The sequence below is a fragment of the Camelus dromedarius genome, chromosome 5, assembly GCF_036321535.1.
Source record: "Camelus dromedarius isolate mCamDro1 chromosome 5, mCamDro1.pat, whole genome shotgun sequence".
Lineage (NCBI taxonomy): Eukaryota > Metazoa > Chordata > Mammalia > Artiodactyla > Camelidae > Camelus > Camelus dromedarius.
Genome location: NC_087440.1, coordinates 21,362,937 through 21,385,374, shown reverse-complemented (window position 1 = coordinate 21,385,374; position 22,438 = coordinate 21,362,937). Strand labels below are relative to the sequence as shown.

General features: G+C 50.7%; 1 protein-coding gene across 1 annotated transcript; it reads right to left on the bottom strand.

Annotated features, from left to right (window-relative positions):
- Positions 1-904: 904 nt before the first annotated feature.
- On the bottom strand, positions 905-22,215 carry PLA2G4D (phospholipase A2 group IVD). Its single transcript, XM_031453250.2, has 20 exons — positions 22,171-22,215; positions 18,328-18,400; positions 17,997-18,133; positions 17,263-17,394; positions 16,495-16,535; positions 16,069-16,111; positions 14,234-14,297; positions 13,750-13,886; positions 12,803-12,913; positions 12,636-12,673; positions 12,341-12,476; positions 11,890-12,026; positions 10,475-10,697; positions 4,712-4,829; positions 4,180-4,317; positions 3,813-3,920; positions 3,474-3,665; positions 3,020-3,186; positions 2,202-2,388; positions 905-1,131 (listed from the first exon to the last, which is right to left on the bottom strand). The coding sequence occupies exons 1-20, from the start codon at positions 22,213-22,215 to the stop codon at positions 905-907; spliced, it is 2,454 nt and encodes an 817-aa protein (XP_031309110.2).
- Between the last annotated feature and the right edge of the window lie 223 nt (positions 22,216-22,438).

The following is a 22,438-nucleotide window of genomic DNA, read 5'->3' as shown; positions in this document are numbered from 1 at the left end:
TCATAATAGCCAAAAAAGCAGAAATGATCCAAATGACCATCAATGAACAAATAAAATGTGGTGTATTGACAGTGGAATATTATGCAGCCATAAAAGGGATCAAGTATTGAGATCTGCTTCAACGTGGATGAATCTTGAAAACATTATGCTAAGTGAAAGAAGCCAGACACAAAAGGCCACATACTGTATGATTTCATTTATAAGAAATGTCTAAAATAAACAAATCTATAGAAACAGAAAGTAGATTAGTGGTTGCCTAGGGCTGGGGGCGGTTTGAAGATGACAGTTAAGGGGTGAGGGATTCCTTTTTGGGTTAATAAAAATGTTCTCAAATTGATTGTGGTGATGGCTGCACAGCTCTGTGAATATATAGTAAAAGCCATTGAATTGTACACTTTAGACGGATGAATTATATGGTATGTGGATAATCTCTCACTAAAGCTGCTTTAAAATAGTATAAAAGGAGGAGGAGGAGGAGGAACAAAGGCAGGATGTACCGTGATTCCTGCTGCCTGGAGCCACCTCTCAGTCAGGCCGGTCCCTGCCCTGCCTGTCCCCATCCCTGGCCTGGCACCTCCAGCTTACATCCCAAATCCGTTCTGTCAGGCGTGAGAAAATCTACACGTGAATGTTTATTTGGTTGGACCAGCTGTTCCACATACTGGCCTGATGAGGAGTTTATTTTTTGCTTCTCTCAAACCAGCACTGAAAGTGAGGGAGAGCTTTGGGTGAGACGCAGTCCCCTCTGGGCCGTGAGGCCAGCTGCAGAGGTGGCCGAGGCTGGGGAGAGCCTGGGAACTCCAGCCCTGTGAGGGCTGGGCTGTGCTCACTGCAGCTGGGTTAAGCCCCCAGCCCCTGGAGGGTCAGAGTGTGGCCCTCGGGGTCCTGGGGCCCCTGAGCAGCCTCAAGTTTGTGCCCCTGGAGGCCTGGTCCCCGGGGCCCGGTGCTTGAGAGCAGTCCTCAAAGCCTGCAGGATGGTGTTCTGGCTGTTGCAGACATTGTAGTCACTGAGCTGCAGCAGGCGGTCAAAGTCTTCCTCCTTGTAAGTCATGTTGAACATGGAATAGGGGGAGGTGACCCCCGCGAGATCCACTTGGCCAGCCGGGAGCTCTGCAGGGCTGCGCTGGACACCTGCCCGGGGGTGGGAGGGGGTTAGGAGGGGCCTCCACAGTTGGGCAGAACTGCTCCTCGCAGCTGGGCACAGGGCTGAGCCGCTCCCCACCAAAGGGGCTCCGTGCTCTTCTCCCAGCGCTGTGTCCAGAACTGTAACTGCGGCTTAAAGGATGCTGTTTTGAGACATGAAGCATGTGCTGCTCCCTCCATTTCCTTGCAGCATCACACTTCTTCCCCCACTCTGGCCACTCCCTGGTGTCTACTTCACCTTCAAGGGTAAGGTGGGAGCAGCAGAATAGCGAAGTGCATTAGGTCAGTGAGTGGATTCTTTAAACTCATGATGGGAAAAGTCTGAAAACCAAAGGGCTTTTGCTCTGCAAGAACCAGTCTCTGCTGACAGAGAAAGAGAATTCTAAAATGGGGGCTGAGCACGTTACAAATAAAGCTGGAAGTTTCAGAATTACAGTGGGAACTAGAAAGCCAGGAAAATGCACAAAGGCAGAACTAAGTTTTCCCATCAAAAGGAGATAACAGTCTGACCAGATGGTGGAAGGCAAGGATTAGAATCTGATGAGAGTTCAGATTTCGAGGGCCCTGGAGTAGAGACCCAGCTCCCTGAGAAAGGACCCCAGAATGGGCTGAGGCAGGATGACAGAGAGGCCAACTGTGACCCCAGGTAGGTTTAGGGGAGTCTGAGAGAGAAGGGACTGGGGCTGTCCAGCCTGGGAGACCTTTAGGAAGTCCTCCAACAACGTGGTGCCCATCAGCGGTGGAGGTGACAGTGCAAGGATTCCCGTGTACCACCCCACAGAGCAGGAGAGCAGAGCCCAAGTGCAGAGACGGACACTGGGGGGGGGGGGGGGCAGGCCAAAGGAGCCTGGGGTCATGACAGAGGACAGCAGCACAGCGACTGCCCACGGAGGGCCCCTGCAGGGATGTGGGCATCCACAACACACCAGGGTACTGCCATGTCCCAAACCGGGTGGGACTAGCCTCCCTCTGCTGGATGCAGGGACACTGGGAGGGCCCAGGGTAGTGCCTCTGAGGGCCAGGCTGCCAGGCTGTTAGGGAGGGAGGGGCTGCCTCACCGGGGGCTGAGTGGTCCTTGAAGGAGGCATTGACCAACGGGAAGTGCAGCAGGACAGGGGCGTCGGGGCAGGCAGGGTCTGAGAAGACATGGCACTCCCGGGGCTGGTGCAGGTCCTCAGGGCTGGGCTCCACACGGGGGAACGGCAGCCCCCTGGCCCGGCAGTCCAGCTCAGTCTCCTGCAGCACCTGGTGGGGGAGAGGGGACCAGAGAGAACCGCTACATCCTGGTCGTCCCAGGTCAGCGCTCAAGAAAATGCTAAGACAGCTCCCACCCTGACTGACTGCTCAGTGTCGAGACAACCTGGTTCTGTCCTGTTGGTGGCCCAGTCAAGCTGCACAGTGCCTCGGAGGAAGGCGAAGGATCCTGGGGTCTGCAGTGTTTGGTGGGGTACAGACCTAGCAACTTTGCCCCCATCTGGGATTGCTGTTTCTGGGTTATTCAATCCCAGACCCTCGAGGGGACCCACAGTAGGGAACACACTTCTATCCCACAGCCCTATCCAGCCCCCTCCCGAGTCCCCAGGGAGGCCCTGGAGGGATGGATGTGGACAGGCCAGGCTCTCCTCCCAGTTCTGTCCAGCTGTTCCTCTCGGGGTGGATGTGGTGAGCTTCCTCCCTGACTAGCATCCCTGGGAGCCCAGGGCCCCAGCACCTCCACAGCCCTTCCCATCCCTGACGGGAGCCTGTGGGTCAGAGCTTATCACCTCTCCCTCCCCTTGGGGACCCAGAAGGTGGGCCAGTCGCCCTGCTGCTCGCCCTTGAAGCATGGCCTGGTTGGGAAGAGGGTTTGGGGTTCCCATGGGGAGCCCAGAGGTACCGCAAAGGGCGAGGATAGGGAATAATCGAAGGAAAGTATGAGGTCCAGCCTGCGGCCTGGCCGGAACATGGCAGGACAGCTGGTGTTGATGAAGTAGCCAGCATCCACCAGGCAGAGCTGAGGCTCCTGCGGGGTCAGCTGGCCGGGGGAGGAGTCTAGCTGGCAGTCTGATGGAGGAGGCAGCAATGGTCAGAGGGAGCCACCTTTTTTTTTTTCCAGCCACACAGATCATCCACTCACCCCTTCCATGTTTCATTTGCTTTCATGTCCCCTTCTTACCTCTGGCGTCACTCCCTACATACACATGCCACCCCAGCCCTTCCCAAAACCTTCTCCAAGCCACACCCCAGAAGTGGATGCTGTGACCCCAAGTCCTCTGCCAGTCCCAGTCATGGTACATCTCCACCCAGAAGCCCAACCCTGTTACTGGGGGAAACAGGGCAGTGGCCCTTACCTGCCCAGGTGGAGAAGTCTTTCTGGGCACAGTAGTCCTGGTGCAGCTGGAGGCCCTGGAGGAAGTTGGAGCTGTGCTGGCAGAGTGGTCTGCCCGTCAGGATGCCCTTAAACATCTGGGCTAGCGCTGTTCCAGGCTGCAGCCACAAGGCCTCTGACCTTGAGGAGGTGTCCGAGGAGGCAGGGGGCTCCTCTGAGTCCAGAGAAACAGATATAGGTCTAGTGAGGGGCCTGGAAACACCTGGTCCTGCCTCCCCATGACAGTCCCCCACCCACACCCTCAGTGTCTGCAGGGATTGTGGCCTCATCCCAGGCTCCCCTCAGTGCCTCCTCTTCCTACCCAGGTTCCTGATCTTGTCCTTGATGTGCTGCTTCCAGGAGTCTCCGGTGCTGGTGAAGTCATACCAGGCATCCAGCAAGTTCAGGGAGAAAATGTTGCTCCAGATACCTGAAGGCCAAACCCCCAACCCCAAGAGAGGTCAGCCTCAGGCCTCAGTGCCCTGCCCCACATCGCTTGGAAGCTGGTGGTCCCCACCCTGGGGTGTGGATGGAAACTGGAAGAGGGAGTGTGTTGCTCCTGATGGCCCTTCCCCCCAGCCCCATCCCCGCCCTCACTGGGGGCTCTGCCCAGACCTGGGGACAGGAGTCACAGTCAGAGAGGCCTGGCCCCAGGACTGGCCAGGGCCTTCAGAGTGACTACTCCTCACCTTCCAGAAAGCAGATCCGGGACTCAGGGGTCCTCCTCATCAGCCGCCCCATGAAGAACTCGGAGCCAAAGAGCTCAGAAGGTACAAAGGCTCCATACTTCAGGAACCCAACCTCATAGGGGGAGAACTCGACCCACTCTAAGGGGGCAGGAGGGGGAGGCAGGAATGAAAGGATAGTGGGCTGGTGGGGGAGCCCTAGGTCTGACAAGGGCCAAAGACACTGCCCCCAGAAGTCCTCAGCCTCCTCCCTGCAGGGCTGACTCCTGGGATGACCACTCCCCCACCAGCTCCTTGTCTACACCGGCACCATCACTAGCCCCTTGTCTATACCTGCACCACCACCAGCCCCTGCCCCCAGGATGGTGAGCTCTGCTGGCTGGCTCATTAGCCCATTAAAACAACCACCCTTCCAGAAGGCTGGCCATCTGTGCAGGAATTTCCTGTGTGAATTCTCTGGAGACCCCCAGGGTGCAGAGGGGGTGTGTGTGGTGTGTATGTTGGAGGGTGAAGTGAACAGGACTGAGGACTGTACCCTTGAAGTCGAGGGTCTGCAGATTGTTCTCTTTGACATTGAGGCTCAGGTAGAGGGGCAGAGGGTTCTGGCCCTGCTCCAGTGCGGCTCTCTGTCCTGACAGCTTCTGATCCATCACCTGGCGTGGGGGCATGAGGACCTAAGTGAGGTTGGGAGCACCCTGGAGGAGGGTGGGGACACAGGCTGGGGGTGAGGAGGCAGCTGCCCCATTGGGCTCTGGGTTGCATGGGTGGATACATGCCTTCAGGTCCTCCTTCTGCCCCCATGTTCTGACCAGCCCTACACACAGTGTCGCCATGCAGGGTCACATAGGTTGTGTCCTGCATATCTGCAGAGTGCCATTCACAAGGACCACAATGTCAACAGTGACACCCACCCCTGCATCCTGTGGTTCCAGTAGCCCATCTTTACGGGTTGAAGGGTGGAGGGGACATGAACCCTGACACAGGCACAAAGGAGCACACACCCTTCAGTGCGCAGGTGCACACACAAACACACGTATTACTTTCCAGAAAGGACTCAGAAGCCCCACTTCAGTGTCCACTGTAAGCTTTGCCAGGGGATGGGCTTCCCCTTCTAGGTTCACCTTGATGCAGTTCAAGTGTCAGCCCCTCCCAAACACTGTCCTGACACCCTCATCTCTCCCTCATCTCCTCCTTGCCTGCTTTGAGCCGTATGAAGTTGTACCCCACTGTTTATTCTTGCCTTCTGTTTCTAATTTTTGCTCCAATAAAACTCCAAGCTCTGCCTTTGATGGCAAAGACTGTGGCTTGCCTGCTGGGGGAGACTCCACAGAGCCTCACAGAGTTCTAGGGGAACAGAAAGATGCAAACAGGGTTCATCTCAAGCATTAGCACGGGTAATTCTGGTGGCTGCCTGGAGCCCCACTTTGGGAAGGATCCTGCTTCCAGAGGCCTTGGGCTGTTTCTCACGGAGCAGCACATGTACCTTGAATGTGCCATCTCTCTCTTAGGCTCTCTGAGCTGGAAGGCACTTCACTTAGCAGCTAGACCCTGGGGGTTCCCACCCTGCCATATCAATCAGCCTTTTTCATCAGATTTGCTTAGAGTGTGTTCAATATACAGATTATTGGGTCCCTTCTGAGAATCAGCAGAAGCCACTTAGGAATTTACCTTTTTAAAACCTCCCCAAGTGATTCTGATGATCAACTAGGTGTACATCCCGGAATTCCAGCCCAGAGTCCAATGAAGAGTCCTGCTCCCTCACCCTCAGCACAGCCACCACCCCCATGCGTCCTTTCCCCGAGCAGCCCCCTGTCACCCAGGGAGAGCACTCATGTCACCATCATCCTTGCCCCCAGGTCTTCAGCGGTACCCAACAGGACGAGTTATGGGGAATCCACAGGAAAATCCCCAAATACGGCTTGAGTGCCCTGGCACTGACCATGTGTCATGTTTACAAGTGAGGCCTGTAGGTGAGTATGTATGTGTGTTGAGGAGGGAGGGGGCTTGATGAATACCTGCCATTTCCCTGCTCAAAGTCTTTTACTTAGGAATCCTGTTTGCCTGAGCTTTTGACATGTTCAATGAGGAGGAAAGTACCTTTTATTACAAATGCACAATTTCTGCCCTGTGAAAGGTTTGGAAAAGGGTCAGCAGACCCCTCTAACTACTGAAACAGTACCCAGCATTCTTTTTCCTTTTAATGGCTCGCCAGTAAGGCACGGCAGGCCTCTGGATCTCTAGCCTCTCAGTTTCCAAATGAGGGTTCCCAACCGTGCAGAACACCACCCTGATGACTCAAGGGTCCCACCTGAAGTGTGGGAGCTGGGTGCAGGGCTGGTGATGTGTTGACGTGGTCTGAGCCTTTTACAGGGTGGGATCAAAGCGTGTGCAAAACCTTTTGTCCAGAGTTGAAAAAAATCTGTTAAGACTTTCTTAACTCAGGAAAAGATAAGAGAAAACTAAGAGTTTCTCCTTGAGGAATGGTGAGCAGCTTCTAAGCAGTTCCTTGCCTTCCAGCAAAAGATTAAAGACAAAAGTTTCAAAGAGAGTCTGAGAAGCACTGATTATGATGGTGTATTTTACAAGCAGATTTTTTTAAAAAACCCCGAAGCCGTATTATAAAAGTACGTAGACTAATAAAGCTGTTCTGAGTAAAGTTTCAAGGTATAATATTTCTCTAATAATAATATTAATGAACTCATGATCTGTTATGAGTGGAGTTATGTTTTCTGAGAACTTAAAATGACTTGGTACTGTAGGTTAGTATAGTATGGTGATAATGCTTATTTCTATCTAAAGATTTAACTTTGAAATCAACACTTAATTTGTCTGAATAAAGAATTATTTTATAAAGCACACAATGAATGTGAGCTTTAAGGCATGATGACTGAGGAAAAAAGAAACAAAATTTGAAAAGCTTTCATATTGGGACAACATTTTTAAAACCACCTATGTACTCCTTTTTAAGAATGCACTGTTGTTTAATGATACCACAAGGATTCTTCATTCTTGTGAACAACAACAAAAAAACTAATTAAGTTTGTCTTTTTTAAATGACTATAAACCGTGTACATAAAGTCGTGCATTAAATAATTACTAGAGGATTAAATGGTAATTAAATATGTCTTCTTTATAGGCTGGGATCAAACTGCATTTTTTAGCACCTCATAAAATGAACCGTTGCCTATCCAGGTAGGGTCTTTGCTGTTAGAGACACAAGAATAAAGGTAGAAGGAGGATCTTAGGTAAATTTTATATAAGTTGGAAAATGATTGTATTGTAGTCCTGAAATAAAAATAGCCTGGGTGCAAAAAGCCTGCTAACAACAACAAAAAAAGAACTCTTGAAAGCTTCCTCTACTCTTTAGAAACTGTTTGCTGCCACCAGGCAGAAAAGTCATTTAAAACACAGCACCTTCAAAACTGAACCTGAACTTAAACAGTAGATCCAAAGAATACATGTGCTATATTAATAAAATAAAAACATTTCAAATAATTATGTTGGTTTTATAAATTCAGTGCCATTTCATTAAAAATCCCAACAACATTTATCATGAAATTTGACTAGCTGATTCTATTGTACAGTATATAACAGGGCAAAGGGCCAAAAGTAGCCAAGATAATTCTGAGAAGAACCAAGATGACAGATGGGGGTAGATCTGCCCTATCAGATACTGAGATTTATCACCAAGGTAAAGTAACTAAGCCAGGGCAGTACTGGCACAGGGACAGAGAATGAGCCCCATTAGAATGGAATGGAGCACTCAGGGGAAGTCCCATGAATGTGTGACTTATGATATATTCACGCTGACACATGACAGAAGTGGCAATGGGTATCAGTAGTGAAAAAAAAAAAACTCAGTGAGTCATATTGGGAAGGTTTGCTATCCATGTGGTAAAAAAATAAAATTGGATTCCTATTCACATTATACCTGAAGTTAAATTGTGGGTGGATTAAAGCCCTAACTACGAAAAAGAAATCTTTAAAACTTTTATCAGAATTTATAGAAAGATATTTTATAACTTTAGGAGAAGGAAAGATTTCTTAAGGAAAGACTGTGAAAGTACAAACCATAAAGGCAAAAAGTGGTACATCAGATTACATTAAAATTGTGCTTCAAAATCTATTAGAAATGAAAAAGGACTAATATTCTGAATTTATAAAGAATTCCTACAAAATAATATTAAAAAGATGAATTAAATAGAAAAGTAGAAAAGGGTTTGAGTAGGTCATCCGTACAAGAGGAAGTCCCAATGACAAACATACTTGAAAATATGGTCACTAATGATATAATTAGTCTCACTAATAATCCAGGAAATGAAAAACTACAATAAAATTTCATTTCACATCCACAAAATGAACAAACATTTAAAAGTCTGCAGGGCATGCAGAGAAAAAGTAACTACGATACACTGCTGATGGGAGTGTTAATACAACTCTTTCGGAGAGCAGTTTGGCCACAGCTAGGAAAGCTGAAGGCACACTACCCTAATGATGGCCTCACGATTCCACAACTGGATATACATCTTCAAGGCTTAGAGAATCTCTAACACTTGGGCACAAGGAGACTTGAACAAAACCATTGTGCAAAGAGTATTGTATTTTCCTTAAGGATATATATTTTTAATAAAAGTATATATGATAAAGGTAGAGCTAATAAAGTATACAATAAAGGTTTCTAAAATATATATTCTATAATTATATGTTTTATATTATACAACACTAGAAAGTGCCCAGATTGCAGATATGTGTGTGACGATAAAACTAAATTCAGGGTGGTGGTTACCTCTCGGGGTGGGAGGGAAGCATCTGGAGAGGGGCCCACAGGGGGCTTTGGCTCTTCCTGTAACATTTCATTTCTTAGGCTGATTAGTGAGATCATGCATGTTCATTACATTATTCTTTATACTTTATGCATTTTTCTTAGGTCTGAAGATTATTGTAATAAATATTTAATAAACATTAAGATTTTATACTATTTTTAAACTAATAAATCAAAAATGAGAACAGTTGATAACTTCCAGATAGCACTGTGCTTGCCAACAAGAATAAAGTTTAAAGAAAAAATTTAACAGAAACAGACTCACAGACATAGAAAACAGACTTATAGTTACCAGGGGGAAGAGGGTGAGAAGGGATAAATTGGGAGTTTGAGATTTGCAGATACTAACTACTATATATACAATAGATAAATAACAAGTTTATACTGTATAGCACAGGGAACTATATTCAATATCTTGTAGTAACTTATGCTTAAAAAGAATATGAAAATGAATATATGTGTGTTCCTACATGACTGAAGTATTGTGCTGTACCCCAGAAACTGACACAACATTGTAAACTGACTATACTTCAATAAAAATATATTTAAAGAAAAACTTTAAAGCAAAATCATTTTTGGTTAGTTCACATGATAATCATTCTTGGCTAGTTCACATGATAATCATTCTTGGCCAAACACCTAATATCTAAAGATAAGAAAGGTTAAGAATCGTTCCTCTGCTAATGTATTTAATAGTTTACTTTTGTTTTGCATGTTAAAATGCTTTTTGTGTTTCAGTTGTTTCAAACCCTTTAAAAGAAACTTTGTTCAGATAACTGTATGTGGTAAAACAACCTGATTTCAAAAATTGTATCAGTTAATGTAAGATTCAGCAATTAACTTACTAAATTTTCCTTAAAGAATATATTTAAAAATGCTCAGTTTCATCTTGATGGTTAGTATAAAGAAATAGAATAGCTAACACTTAACGCTTACTCTATGCCAAGGCGCCACTGAGTGCTCACAACAAGGCTATGCGGTAAGTACTATTCTCATCCTCATTGTACAGATGAGAAAACTGAGGCACCAAGAGGTTAAGTAACTTGCCTAAGGACACATAACTAGTAAGAGGCACTGGGAATAGAATCCAGGAAATCTGGCGCCAGAATCTGTGCTTTTACCATGAAGATGAAAAGACTATGTTTCATACTAAAGTATAAATAAAATAAAATAAAATAAAAGCTGTTCGAAAAATCTAATTCAAACACAATGCTTACCTGACTTTGGCATTGACTGGACCCTAGCTCGTGGGAGATCTAGAAATTTCTGTTTCATGCTAATTAACTGAAGAATAATCTTTATCAAAAACTCGGTATCCCAAAGTTGGTCAGACACTGAAGCACAGTGGTTCCCACATCTTTTAACCACTGGCCTCTCTGACCCATCAGGAAGTGCACATGCACATCAGGTAGCTGCAGGGCAGCCCCAGCCTCGCCTGCGCACACACGCTCCGCCCCGCGTGCACAGGCTCCCTACCTGACCGTGGAGCATGAACTCCAGCACCAGACCCCACAGGTCCACAAAGGTCGTGGGGTGGCCCTGCTTGGCCCGCAGCTCCAGCTCCCGGTAGTAGCTCGCCATGCGCTCAGGAGAGAAGGCCTCCAGCTTGCTCTTGGCCAGGTGCTCCCGGGCATACCTGATGGGTCCCTTGAGGTCCCTCTGCGACCACTCAGGGTCCCCATACAGATGGGCCATAGTCCTGGGAGAACAAAGGGACATTACAGTAGGAGGCCAAGGCCCAGCATGGGTCACAACAACTACAACTTCCACCCTCCAACTTCTCCCCAGACGTGGCTCCTGCCGCCAAGGCCCCGCCTATCTGGAAACTGCATCTCTGGGCCTTTTCTCCTTCTGGATCAGTGCTGTCCACTATAAATACAATGTGAGCCACATACATAATTTAAATTTTCCTAGTAACCACATTTTTAAAAAGTAAAAAGAGATCTGAAAAAGTTAATTTTAACACTATATTTCATTTAATATCTAAAAGTTATTTCAGCATATAATCAATATAAAAATGAACATAAATTTATATTTTTTCAAAATTCACTGTGCATTTTATTTATAACACATCTCAATTTGGACTAGCCACACTTCAAGTGGTCAATAACCACATGCGGCTAGTGGCTACTGCACTGTACAGCACAGCTGTAGACCCTACTCCCATCTTCATAGGGCTGCTCTGAAGCCCTTGAAGACTCTGCTAGTCAACAGCTGTCACCTAAACTCCTTTGAGGAGTTTACTCCTCTTTTACTTGTTAAAATCACATTTCAATAAGACTCAAAGGAATGAATCTCTAACAGTGAAAAGTCCCACCTCATCATAGGCAGGGTGGAGTGTAGGTAGGCAATGTTCTCTTTAGGTAAAATAGCATTACTTGACCTCAATTTCCTCATCTATATTGTAGGGACAATAAGAGAAACTAACTACCCTAGAGATTGTTGTGAGGATTAAATGAGGTAACAACCATTAAAGAAAAAAAGAGCTACCAATTTTGAGCTCCTGGTACGTGTCAGACATGTTTTATTTGGGCTGTCCTACTCTAATTCTATGGAGTACCCATTTTGGAGATGAGTCAACTAAGAATCAGAGGGAATAAGTTGCTCAAGGTCACCTAGCCAGTAAGTCATGTTGCAGAAACTCAAACCCAGCTCCTTCTGGATCAGCTACCTTATACCTCTTGGGTAGAATGAAATGAATGTCCTGCAACGCCTCACTCATGGCAGGACCTGAATGTCTGTTTCCTCCCTTTTGAGAAAGCCACTTGGCAACCATCAGACCATACTGTTCATACCCACTTTGCATCCCCACATAGAGGGTCCCTCTGATGTCCACTATACTGCCCCCAGGGCCTGATCATCACTGCTTTTCCAGTCACCAGGGCCCTCACCATGTAGAGCCCGAGATGCCACTGAAGTAGGTCACACAGTCCAGAAGGCCCAGCTTCTGCAGGGCCAATAGGTGGCCGTAGAGAGAGGTCATGGCCCGAGCACCTCCTCCTGTGGCCATGATGCCCACAACAGGGACCTAGATTGCACACAGACACAGCCTGGCTTAACAAGGACAGAGATGGAGCTGCCTCCTGCCTTCAGGGAGGGGACCTAGTGGTCAGGGCCTGAAGGAGTCAGGGTTAGAGCCAGCACCCATCTCCTCCCCAGGAAGTGACAGCTCTCAGCCTTGGACAGATCCCCAAAGAGAGCTTGCCCATGCCCCATATCTCCCCCGACATGTCCACTGCCCAGTCTCTGCTAACTGGAGTGTCTGGAGAGGGCATAGGAATGAGGTACTCCCCTAAGGCCAATGCAAAGTGTCTGTACCCACATCCCCCTGCTCCCACAAACCTCATCCTCCTGTAGGTCTCTGTCCAGCCGCAAGACCTGCTTCAGGGCCTTGGCCACCACCTGCTTCCTCTTGCTCAGGAAAGCTTTCTCCTTGGCACACAGATCAAAGCCCAGATGCACAGCAAGCTCCTTGGGGCTGGGGCAGTGGATGATCCAAGGGTCAGGGGGCACCTGCATAACTCAGCCACTGGTTGGCCAAGCCCACAATGGCTGCCAAATAACATCCCTGCTCCCAACCCCCAGGACCACCCTTTCCACAGTGCTCCCCTGCCCCATGACTACTCCTGTTCCTTACCAGCTCTCAGCTTTGAGCTGCAGCTTCACTCCTGGGGCCTGAAATCAAAGGAAGAGACCCTTCTCAGATGTCCTAGATCCTGAAGGGCATATGGGTATCCACTGGGGGCCTTGGGTTCCCCCATCTTTATTCTCACTGACACTTCCCATCCAGCTGAGGGCACTTACACTTGTAGCAGGAATGTCAACGGTCACCTCCTTCCCCATGGCCAAGGACATCAGGGGCACAGTGAGGTGCCCAGTGGAGTTACCTGAGTTCCAGCCCTTGGTTTTGGAGCTCTGAAGGGAAATATTCATTTATTTATTCATTCACTCATGAAATCCTTACTAAATATCTGAACAGTGATCCAGACAGACACAGGCCCTCCATGATAATACAAAAATAATTAGAATATTTACAATTACTCTAATTATAATAACTATAATTACTAATAATTATAAATAATAAGAGCTAGTATTTATTTAGTGTATTAATAGCTAATATTTATGTATTGTTCTAACTGAATCGTGTGCATGAATTTATAAAGAAACAAGTAAAGAGCTGATGTTGGTAGGTATTACAAAGGAAATAAGCAGTGTGATGTGGTAGAGTAACCAAAGGTGGGGTAGTGGGGTCTATTTAAGATGTGGGGTCAAGGAGGTCCTCTGAAGAGGTGCCGTTTGAGCTGAGTTTGGGGAAGAGGAGAGGGAAGAGGAGCAGGCAGCCTTGGAAGGAGCGACAGGAGGACAGGGAAAGCACCTGGCATGTTGGAAAAGCACAAAGAGACAAATACGGATGGAGCATCATGAACGAGGGGGAGCATGGAACAAAATGAGGCAGCAGAGGTGGGCAGGGGCTAAGTGATGCCAGGCCTATAGACACAGACATGGGATCTTACTGTAAGAGCATTCCTGGAGGAGCCATCAAAGGATTCCAGCAAAGACTGACATGGAGTAGCAGTCCCCCACACCCACCATAGGCCCCTGGTGATCCTCCTTGTCTGCCAAGGGCATGGTGCCTAACTGAGGGAGGCTGACAAGGCCACAGGGCAGGGGGAAGGCCAGGGAGGGGCCTGCAGCAGCTGGAGCTGGCGCAAGGCTGGGGTTGGCAAGAGAGCTCCAGCGCCGAGACCCACCCTCAGGCACCCGCTTAGCTCTGCCTCTTGGGCTGCCATGTAGTGGAAGTGGAAGGCAGAGGCTGTGCCCAGGGTGGAGGTCTGTGTGTCTTCATATGACCCCTTCAGCACCAGCTCCAGCTCCAGCTTGTCCTGATCTAGGGAGAGAGTGGGCAGGTTAGCACGAGAGGAACAAGAGCCCGGAACTGCAGCTAGGATCCAGGAAATTGGCAGAGCTGCCCGGACATGGGGAGGCCGGGTGGCTGGACCATGGCCAATAGCATTCTGGAAAGAGTTCTCCCCACAAGCCCAGTGGGATTCCCACATCTTGCGACATGCCATCCCCCAGATGCGGGGGACTCTCCTGCCCAGAGGAGATCCACTGCTCTCGTGCTATGTGGGTAAGGAGGGAGGGGGCAGCTCTGCCCTGGACAGGTTCCCCAGCTGCCCCTGGCCACCCCCACCTTCCAGGCAGAGGTCTGACCTCATTCTGAGCAGGTCTCACCTGCAGCCACGGCGGTGCTCCCTGTGTTGTCTAGACGGACATCTAGGCATGACAGCTCTCGGGCCTGGGGCAGACCACATCGTGGGCAGGGGGCTCAGCAGGGGAAGCTGAGATCCCTTCAACCTCACCCTTGGAGCCTCACTGTCCCAAATCCACCACACACAGAACCAGAAGTGGGGACCAGAGTGAGACCAGATGCAGAAACCCCTCATCCTCTTGTCTGCTACAACTGCTGAGCCAGATGTCCCAGAGCAGCCAGGAGAACCCATCTCCACCCGGCCCCCAGCACTCCTAGGTCTGCCAAACTTCTGGGATCTCTGAAAGCACCCCCAGCCCTCAGGCTCAGTTCTTTCTTATCTGTTTCTCTGCGGACACAACCTGGAGGACACGTTCTATTAACTGCCCCTGAATAGTATTATGCAAGCCACTGGTTTACAGGGTGATGAGCTGAATCAAAGAAAACCTTAAAATTTTAACTAGAATATCTCCTGACTGTCCTCCACCTGATGGGTTTGCCAGGTGAGCCGCTACCTTCTCTCTGCAATGCGTTTCAGCTGATGCCTGCAGCCCTCAGCCCTTGCCACTGACCCTCTGCCGTAGAACCACCCAGTTTATCTACAAGCCGCTGGTCTCCATCACCTCAGATAAAAGGCAGCTGCCTTTTATGGGTGTGGCTATTTTAAGGTGTTTCGGAAAAGTAATACTAGCCACCCCCACCAAAAAAACAACTCCCCCCCGACCCAGAAAAAGTAACACTAGCCCATCAAACGGGGATTCTCAGGACCCAGAGAGTGGGTGCCTGCTTCAGTTTGGAGCTCTAGCTGCCTTCCTCACCTCACATGGGGCTTGGCTCTGCTCCCAGGTCATGCCTGTGTTGCTGGTCGGGGGCCTTACTTTGAGTATTGAATTTCTAAGGGATCGCTCACCACCCATCCCTGTCCACTGCAGCTTTGTGAGCTTGCTGTGTTTTAGGAGAGCTGACAAGGACTCTCCTCTGTCCCAAGGAGGAACTGCATGACCCCTGACACTATCCCAAAGCTCCCAGATCGGAAGCCCACTGTAGGGAAAATGGAGTCAGTCAGGCTCCGTCGCCGGACAGCCGCTGCCCAGTGACTCAGCTGTGTTGGGCCGCATGCGCAGTACCCGTGTATATAACGGTGACTTGCACTACGGGAGCGCACTGGTTATCCCATAGGTCACAGCTGGACAGATGCCGGCTTTGTTAGCCCTGATGCATGAGGCGGATGGGACTTCCCGTGCTGCCGCTGCCATGGAAGCCAGTGCACTCCTCCCCGCCGTAAAGGCACGTCAGGGATACCTATGGCTGCACCAGCATTCTTCGGTCTGCCCAAATCCCGCGTGAACCTGCCAGGCCTTGAGCGCTTGCAGTGCGCCCACCACACTGGAAACTCCCTCTGAGGCTTCATTACCTCACCAACCTGAGCCTGGCCTGCAGGACTTCCTCGCCGCCTTCAGGGCTAAGAACTATGAATTCATCACATGTCAATAAAAACCATCGGAAGCACCTACAGTTCCCCCAGCGCTCCCTCAGCCATCCAGCCTGGGGCTAGACTCCTCTCAGCAGAGCCGTGACCGCCCCTCTCTCCATGTTTCCTTTAGCCCCAAACCCCTCCAAGCCCTCCAGCCCCAGACCAGACTGTAGCCCCAGGTGACCACCTAGCAGGGAGGCCAGGGGTGGTCTTACCACAGAGCCTTGTCCTCGCCTTTTCCCTTCAGGCCCACCCGCCCAGGCAGCCACCCGCTACCCCCACCCCAGTGCCTGCTCTGGGGTGCCTCTCTCAGCTCCCCCGCACAAGCCTGGGAAAGGTGGTTACCACAAGCACATTGTTGGTGATGAGGTTTTCTGGGCAGTCTGACCTGGAAAAAAATCAAACCATCCAGAGTCCAACCTTGCAAAGGCAAATGCTTCTTGCATTGACGTGTCCCCTAACAGTCGAGGCTGCACCTCAGCAGGGCCTCCCTGGGTGACACTGAGGGTTCTAAGTCCTGGGTATGATTCAGGGTGTGGGGAGATGCTTCTGAACAGTGAGAGGTGAGCAGAGAGAGTAGAGCAGAGCAAACACTGATCTTCCTCTCATTTCTCTAAGAGGACCCCCCCACCCAACCCCAACTGGCAGGGGTGGGAGATGAGGGACAGCAAATCTTGGCTGGACAGACCAGTGGGAAGATCTGTTCAAAGACATTTCCTTAAGGAAAACCTGGGCCCTGAGACACTCCCTGGGCTGTGTGATCTTACTCACATTCTCTCCATCAGGAACTCCATATCCAGCTCTTCCTGTCCCTGAAATCAAAGGTGAGCAAGTCATCCACATGCACACACATCTTTAGAGTTGACACAGTTCCTTCAAGTGCATTAGCTCATCATCTCAAGCAGCCTCTAAGGGAGGCACTGTGTTACAACCCTTCCCATTTTACAGAGGAGGAAATTGAAGCTTAGAGAAGGATGGGCGACCTGCCCAAATTATCCACAGCTAGTAAGTCTGCAGAGAACAGGTCTCCTGCCTGGCAGGGCTGAAGGGAGAGATGAGGGGCACAAGCCAAGGGGGGCTTGAACATGCTTGGGGCCCATTTCATTCTCCTCTCTGGGTGTGTGTGTCGGGGGGTGACCCCAGAACTCTGTCCTCCCCACCCCCAGGCTTCATCTGCTGGAGAGAGACCTTCATTACGGACTATGGGAGGGTCAGAGACAGTGAGCAGGAGTGATGGAGCCCACATCCCCGAAGGGGTGGTCACACCAAGCTGTGTTTTGTGGCACATGAGGAAGTCCACCACTCAAAACCTTCCTCCTCTCCTAGTTGATTAGAATTCCTCTAGTGATTCAGCCAGTAGCTGTCAAGTTAAGCCTCCTCTTTTCTTATTAAGATGTAAATATCTCTGGGAAGGGCTTCTGTCTTCTTGCAAAGGAGTTCAACTAAGCAGTGTCCCAACAGCTGGGAGAAACTGTGCAAATTCCTCAGCCTGGATCCAAGAGGTGGGGCTGATGGGGACTCCCCCACCTACCCACCCACCTGGGGATGCGGGGAGAATGTCTTCCGGAGCAGCCTGCCAGGGAGGACTTCGGAGATGTCATAGAGAACCTTGAAGCAGACATCGTCCTCTGTGACTGAGTCCTTGTCACAGACACTCAGCTCCAGAACATTCTAGGGACCAGAGAACAGCAGATTAGCACCTTATATTAACTCATAGCTGTGGCTCACACCTATTGAACCCTCCCTTGATGCCCAGGGCCAGAAAAGATGATTATGCCTCCATACTTTGTACTTCAAAATAAAAATAACGATAAAACTTAAAAGCAGTTAAAAGGAAATCCAGCAACGTTCCTAATTTCCCCCTGTTAATTTTTGTTATTATAAAAAATAAAATTCTTTCAAAGAGTTTCCCCACCCCCACCCCCACCCCATGCCCCACCCCCAGGCATCCTGCTTTGCTGGTTCCCTAAGGCATGATCGCTACCAGGCACCGTACTGAGGGTCTTCCATGCATTATCTCATTTAACCTCAAAACAACCCACTCCAGAGACTCCTACTGCCTCCGCTCGTTAGACAGGCTTAGGGAGGACCAGCTGCTTGCCAGAGGTCAGACATTCTCCCGTCCACAGCACATCCAGGTTGGGGCACAAAGACACCACCTGTCCAATTTCTCTGCCTGAGCCCCAGAAGGAGGTGTGCTCAATCCCCCAAACCCTCCCTGTGTGGGGTACAACTTTCCTCAGGTGGGTGGCCACAGGTGCCCTGGCCTTTACCTTGACCTGCCTCTGGATCAGGAACGTGAAGGTCTCATTCCACACAGGATGACTGGAGTTGGTGACTGTTTTGGTCCTAAACTTCATTCCAGGAGCAGTTAGCAACTGAAGCGTCACATAGGGGTCTGCCTCGCTCACTGCCAATATCGAGAGAACCGTTGTGAGAGAGAATTCCTCACACCCCTCTCCAGGGGCCTCACTGCGTTCCTACCAAGGTCCCAGCAGCCGCTATGGGCGGCCCAGCCCAGCCCAGCCCCAAGGCACTGGTCTGCACCTTTCCCATAGGACCAGTCATCCCTATACCCCTGGAGCCCAGGAAACAGTTACTCACACAGGTCAGCCCAGCCCAGGCCCCGTGCCTCCAGGACCCTCACTGTGAGCCGCCAGCAGACAGAGGCCTCCCCCTGCAGAGAAATAGCAGACTACCAAGTGCCTCCTGCTCAGTCACGAGCCTCATTAATTGGTGCCAGGGCTTTTCCTGAGATGCTTGTTGACGCTGCCAGGCATTCTAAGCCAAATAGCCTTTGCCCACCACTGTCCTTGGGGCCATGGTCCTGGGCTGTAGCAGTCAGGAAATGCAGACCACCCAGGGGTTAGAATTTGTGAGACCGCCTCCCTTCAGGGACAGGAATGCACAGTGTAGGGCAGAAAGCAGGAAACGGAGGGCCAGCCCTGGATGTGTCAGTTTGTGGTTGGCCACCCCCAGAGCTCCCAGGGAGGGCAGCCCTTTGGTGAAGCCTGTGACCCTGCCGCCCTCAGGACAGGAAGTGGGCACATGACTCCAGGAGGCTGAGCCCTTTGGAGCCCAGTGCTGTGACAGCCTCAGGTACAAACCCTCTCTTCAGTGTGAATTGGGAGACTCCAAGAGCATCAGCTGTTACGCTAAGCAGGGGTGAAAGGTAATTAAGATGATGGCAAGGTCACATCAGCCCACAGACAAGCCCAAGAACGCTGAAGAAACTGAGTGGGCAGAAGCTCGGACGGATCAAGATGAACTGAAGTGAGTGGCAGGAGGAAAAGCAGGGGCAGGTGGGGCGTGGCTGAGTCCTGCAGGGGACAGGGCACTGGGGGGGGTGGGTAGGGCATCCTCAAATCCCTACTGCTGAAGTCCTTGGCACTCCTGGGATCCAGGGAACCCTCAGGTTTCTGTTCCTCCTCAGGCCCCACTGGGTAGGTTTTTCTGGACACCCTGCACATGTTTCTTATAATAAAGCCCTGCCATCTGAGGCAGAGGCAGCCCTGTGCTCACATGGCAGACATTCAGCATGGCATGGTTGAAAAACAACACTGTGGTGAGATCAAAGCTCTTTCTTCCTCTGCATCCTCCCATGACCAGTCCCACTTCCGAAAGTCTCAGCTCCTACCAGCAACCCATCTCTGTCCTGCACAAGCGCTGCCTGCTAGGGGCTGGCTCAGTGTCCATGCGACCGGCTCTCCACGCTCCATGGAGAAGCTTAAAGGACAATGGACCACAGCAAAGCCAGTCAGGCTTGTGCCTCTGTCCCCATCCTTCCCCCCATGGATTCCCCATGTCATCCCTGTCCTGTGGCTACTTGCTGAGTGTCTTCGTCATCCCAGTCAGCTCTCTGGCAGAGCACACAGTGACTCTCCCAGCAGGGTAGACTTGTTTCTCCCTTCTTAAGGATTAATGCCAGTGACACCAGCAACATTTCAACTGTGTAGGTAATTAAGCCAAAGGTTGTAGCTGACTAGAATTTAGTGACTTTTTAGACACTTGGCCCCGTTTCCATCCTGCACCCAGATTCCATCACTGCCCACTGCAGGGAAGTTGCTGGCTGGGCCTTGGGTTCCTGCAAGGAGATGTGCTTCACTTCACTTCAGCCTAGGCTCCCCCTAATCCTTGGGGCTGCTCTAAAGCCAGCTGGGGCCACTGAGAAATGCCCCCAATTGCTCACTTTCCAGCCAGCCACCATGCCCAAACTGGGTGTTGCTGTCCACTTCCCCCTCTGGTCACTGGGAGCCTCTCCACCTCAGAAAGCCCACTGTCTCCTGGAGGATATTTTTCCTTGTGTGAGACCCCATTCTTTTCACTCCTAAAAGCACCACTAACACAGAGCACCCAGAAGATGCGCTGTGATAATCGTTACAATGACTGGTCATCGCTGGGGCAGGAGAGTGGAGTGGTCACCGGCAGCCTCCCAGCCAAGTTGTCTGGATTCAAACTCTGTTCCTCTGCTCTTGCTATGTGACCCTGGACAAGTCGCTAAACTTCTCTGTGGCTCCATTTCCTCATATGTAGTGGGACTAACAATAGTATCAACCTGACACAGTATTCTGAGGCTAACTGTGTTAATGCCTTAGAATGCTTGGGAAAAAGTAGGCAGTTTCTAGATAATTGCTCTTATTACTGTTTATTAAGTTCTTGTTATGTTTCTAGATGCTGTACAAAGCATATTGCATGTTCAGACCTGATTTATCCTCCCGACACCCTCATAAGACAGTACTCTCATTTCCTCCCACTTTACAGATGAGAGAATTGAGGCTTAGCAAGGTTGATGTACCCTACGTCACACAGTAGTTAGAATTCAAACCCAGGTCTTCAAGGCCAGAGCTCACAGCCCCGTGTGGTTCTACCTTCCTGGGACTTTGCTTCTTTGTAAGAGCATGCAACATTTCCCCACTGCCCTATGGATATCTGGACATTAGAATTTCCTGGATTTGTTTAGACAAATATGATGATCGAACCAACTAACATGTTAACTAATAGAATTCTTTTCTCCTGAGGGCTCTGGGGCTTCACTTGGCCTGTTGACCTCCCATCTAAAACACCGCCTTAATTGACAATTGACCCTGGAAGCTCAGGGAGGGGTCTCCAACAGAGCCCCCCAGCCCAGCTTCCTGTAGGATCTTGGGAGTACCTGTCTGCTGAGAGCCGCAGCCACCATCTCTCCCCGGGCGCGGGGGCCCCACGGCCTCCTCCTTCCCCCTCCATGGCTCAGTGCTGGCCCTGCCCATCACAGGAGATACGGCCCAAGGGAGCTTGAGGGGCTGGAATCCCCAGGCAGGGGTCCAAAGGATCTATGACCATGGGGTTTTCAGCTGGAAGAGAGAAATGAACAGGCTGCCTTTTCCCCCTGTTGGCACCCCGTGACCCGTGGTGGAGCAGTGTGGGGAGGCTGGAGAGAGGAGGAGTGACAGATGTGGGCACAGCCTCAGGCCCTGCGCCTTCTGAGTCAGGCTGAGCTGATGCTCGGGGACCACACAACCGACACATCCCAGACCAATTCTTGGATGCCTGGCCTGCCCTGCCAGCCAAGCTCCTGCTGCCAAGGCAGGCTCCAGATCTCAGGCTGACATGGGCTGGGGCAGCAGGTATCTTGCAGTCGAGGGGTCCCTCTCTGTCTTCTCCAGGAATCCTTAGTGCTGGCCTGGCCCAAGAGAGTCTTCATCAGGAGCACCAGACTACAGCATACCTGGGTCTCAGGGCTAAGCTCCAGAAACCTGGCCAGGTCTGTGAAGGAGGCAAATGCCACAGGACAGTGAGCTTGGCCTCCTTCGTGGCCACCATCTGGGGCAGCAGGGACCCGAGGAGTCAGTCCTTCTGTCCTGGGTCCCTGGCGGGGGATGAGGAATCTGGGCTGAGGGGAAGCACATGGTTGGGGTGAGGGCAAGCAGTTTGTAGGCCTCCTTGGCCTGGTTGCAGCCTCATAGCTCTTGGGCCCAGTAAGTAATTTGAGGTCAATGGGGATTTGGGTTGACAGAGCTCCTGAGACACACAGAGTGGTCATGAGCTCCAGCCAGTTCCAGGAAGCCCACTGGCCACAAGTGGTGGGCTGTGGGCCTGGTGGGGTCTCCTGTGAAACGTAGCAATTGCGTTCCCTGATGCGGTGCGTGAACCTTTGTGGGGAGGAAGGGGAGGGGCTCCAAGGTGGCTGCTGCCTGGTCGTTCACAACCGAGACCCTGGTCTCCCGGGTCCTCATTTCTATGGATGCTAATCGTCCATCCCAGCCAGTCCCCATCCCTAAGCACAGTTTCCCTCTCCTTCTGCCTCCCACCCTCAGCCTCTGTCTAGACAAAGACCTCAGGTCTAGCACCCAGGCCATCTCCAGAGACCAGAATCATCTTGGTTTCAGCTGTGTCAAATTTCTTGAAATGCACCCTGGCCCCAGGCCCAGCCCTGAATGATGCCCACATGCTCGGCAACACTATTACCTGGTGAGGATGGCCAGGTGGTCCCCTAGGTGTCGGTCTCTCCATGCGAACCTTTGGTTCCACTCCAGGCCCAGCTCCTGCCATGATGCCAGCTCCCTGGCTGGCTGGCAACAACCGCTCCAATGGGATGGGACTGACTGTGAACCTTCCAGCCTCTGAGAAGCCTCTATAAACAGCCTGGGATCCACCTTCAGGTCACTCCCTCAGCCTAGCACCTTTTCCTCCTTCCTCAGGAGGCTGGGTCAACCAGCATCTCCAGAAACTTCTG

Bases quoted from the DNA above. Each gene is read 5' to 3' on its own strand.
- PLA2G4D (XM_031453250.2), bottom strand. From the start codon at position 22,215: ATGGAGAGACCGACACCTAGGGGACCACCTGGCCATCCTCACCAG. The intron at 14,298-16,068 runs GTAACCACCTTT...GGTCTGCCCCAG, and splicing joins TCACCAACAATGTGCTTGTG to GCCCGAGAGCTGTCATGCCT. The intron at 12,477-12,635 runs GTAAGGAACAGG...CCACTGCCCCAG, and splicing joins CAGCTCAAAGCTGAGAGCTG to CCCCAAGGAGCTTGCTGTGC.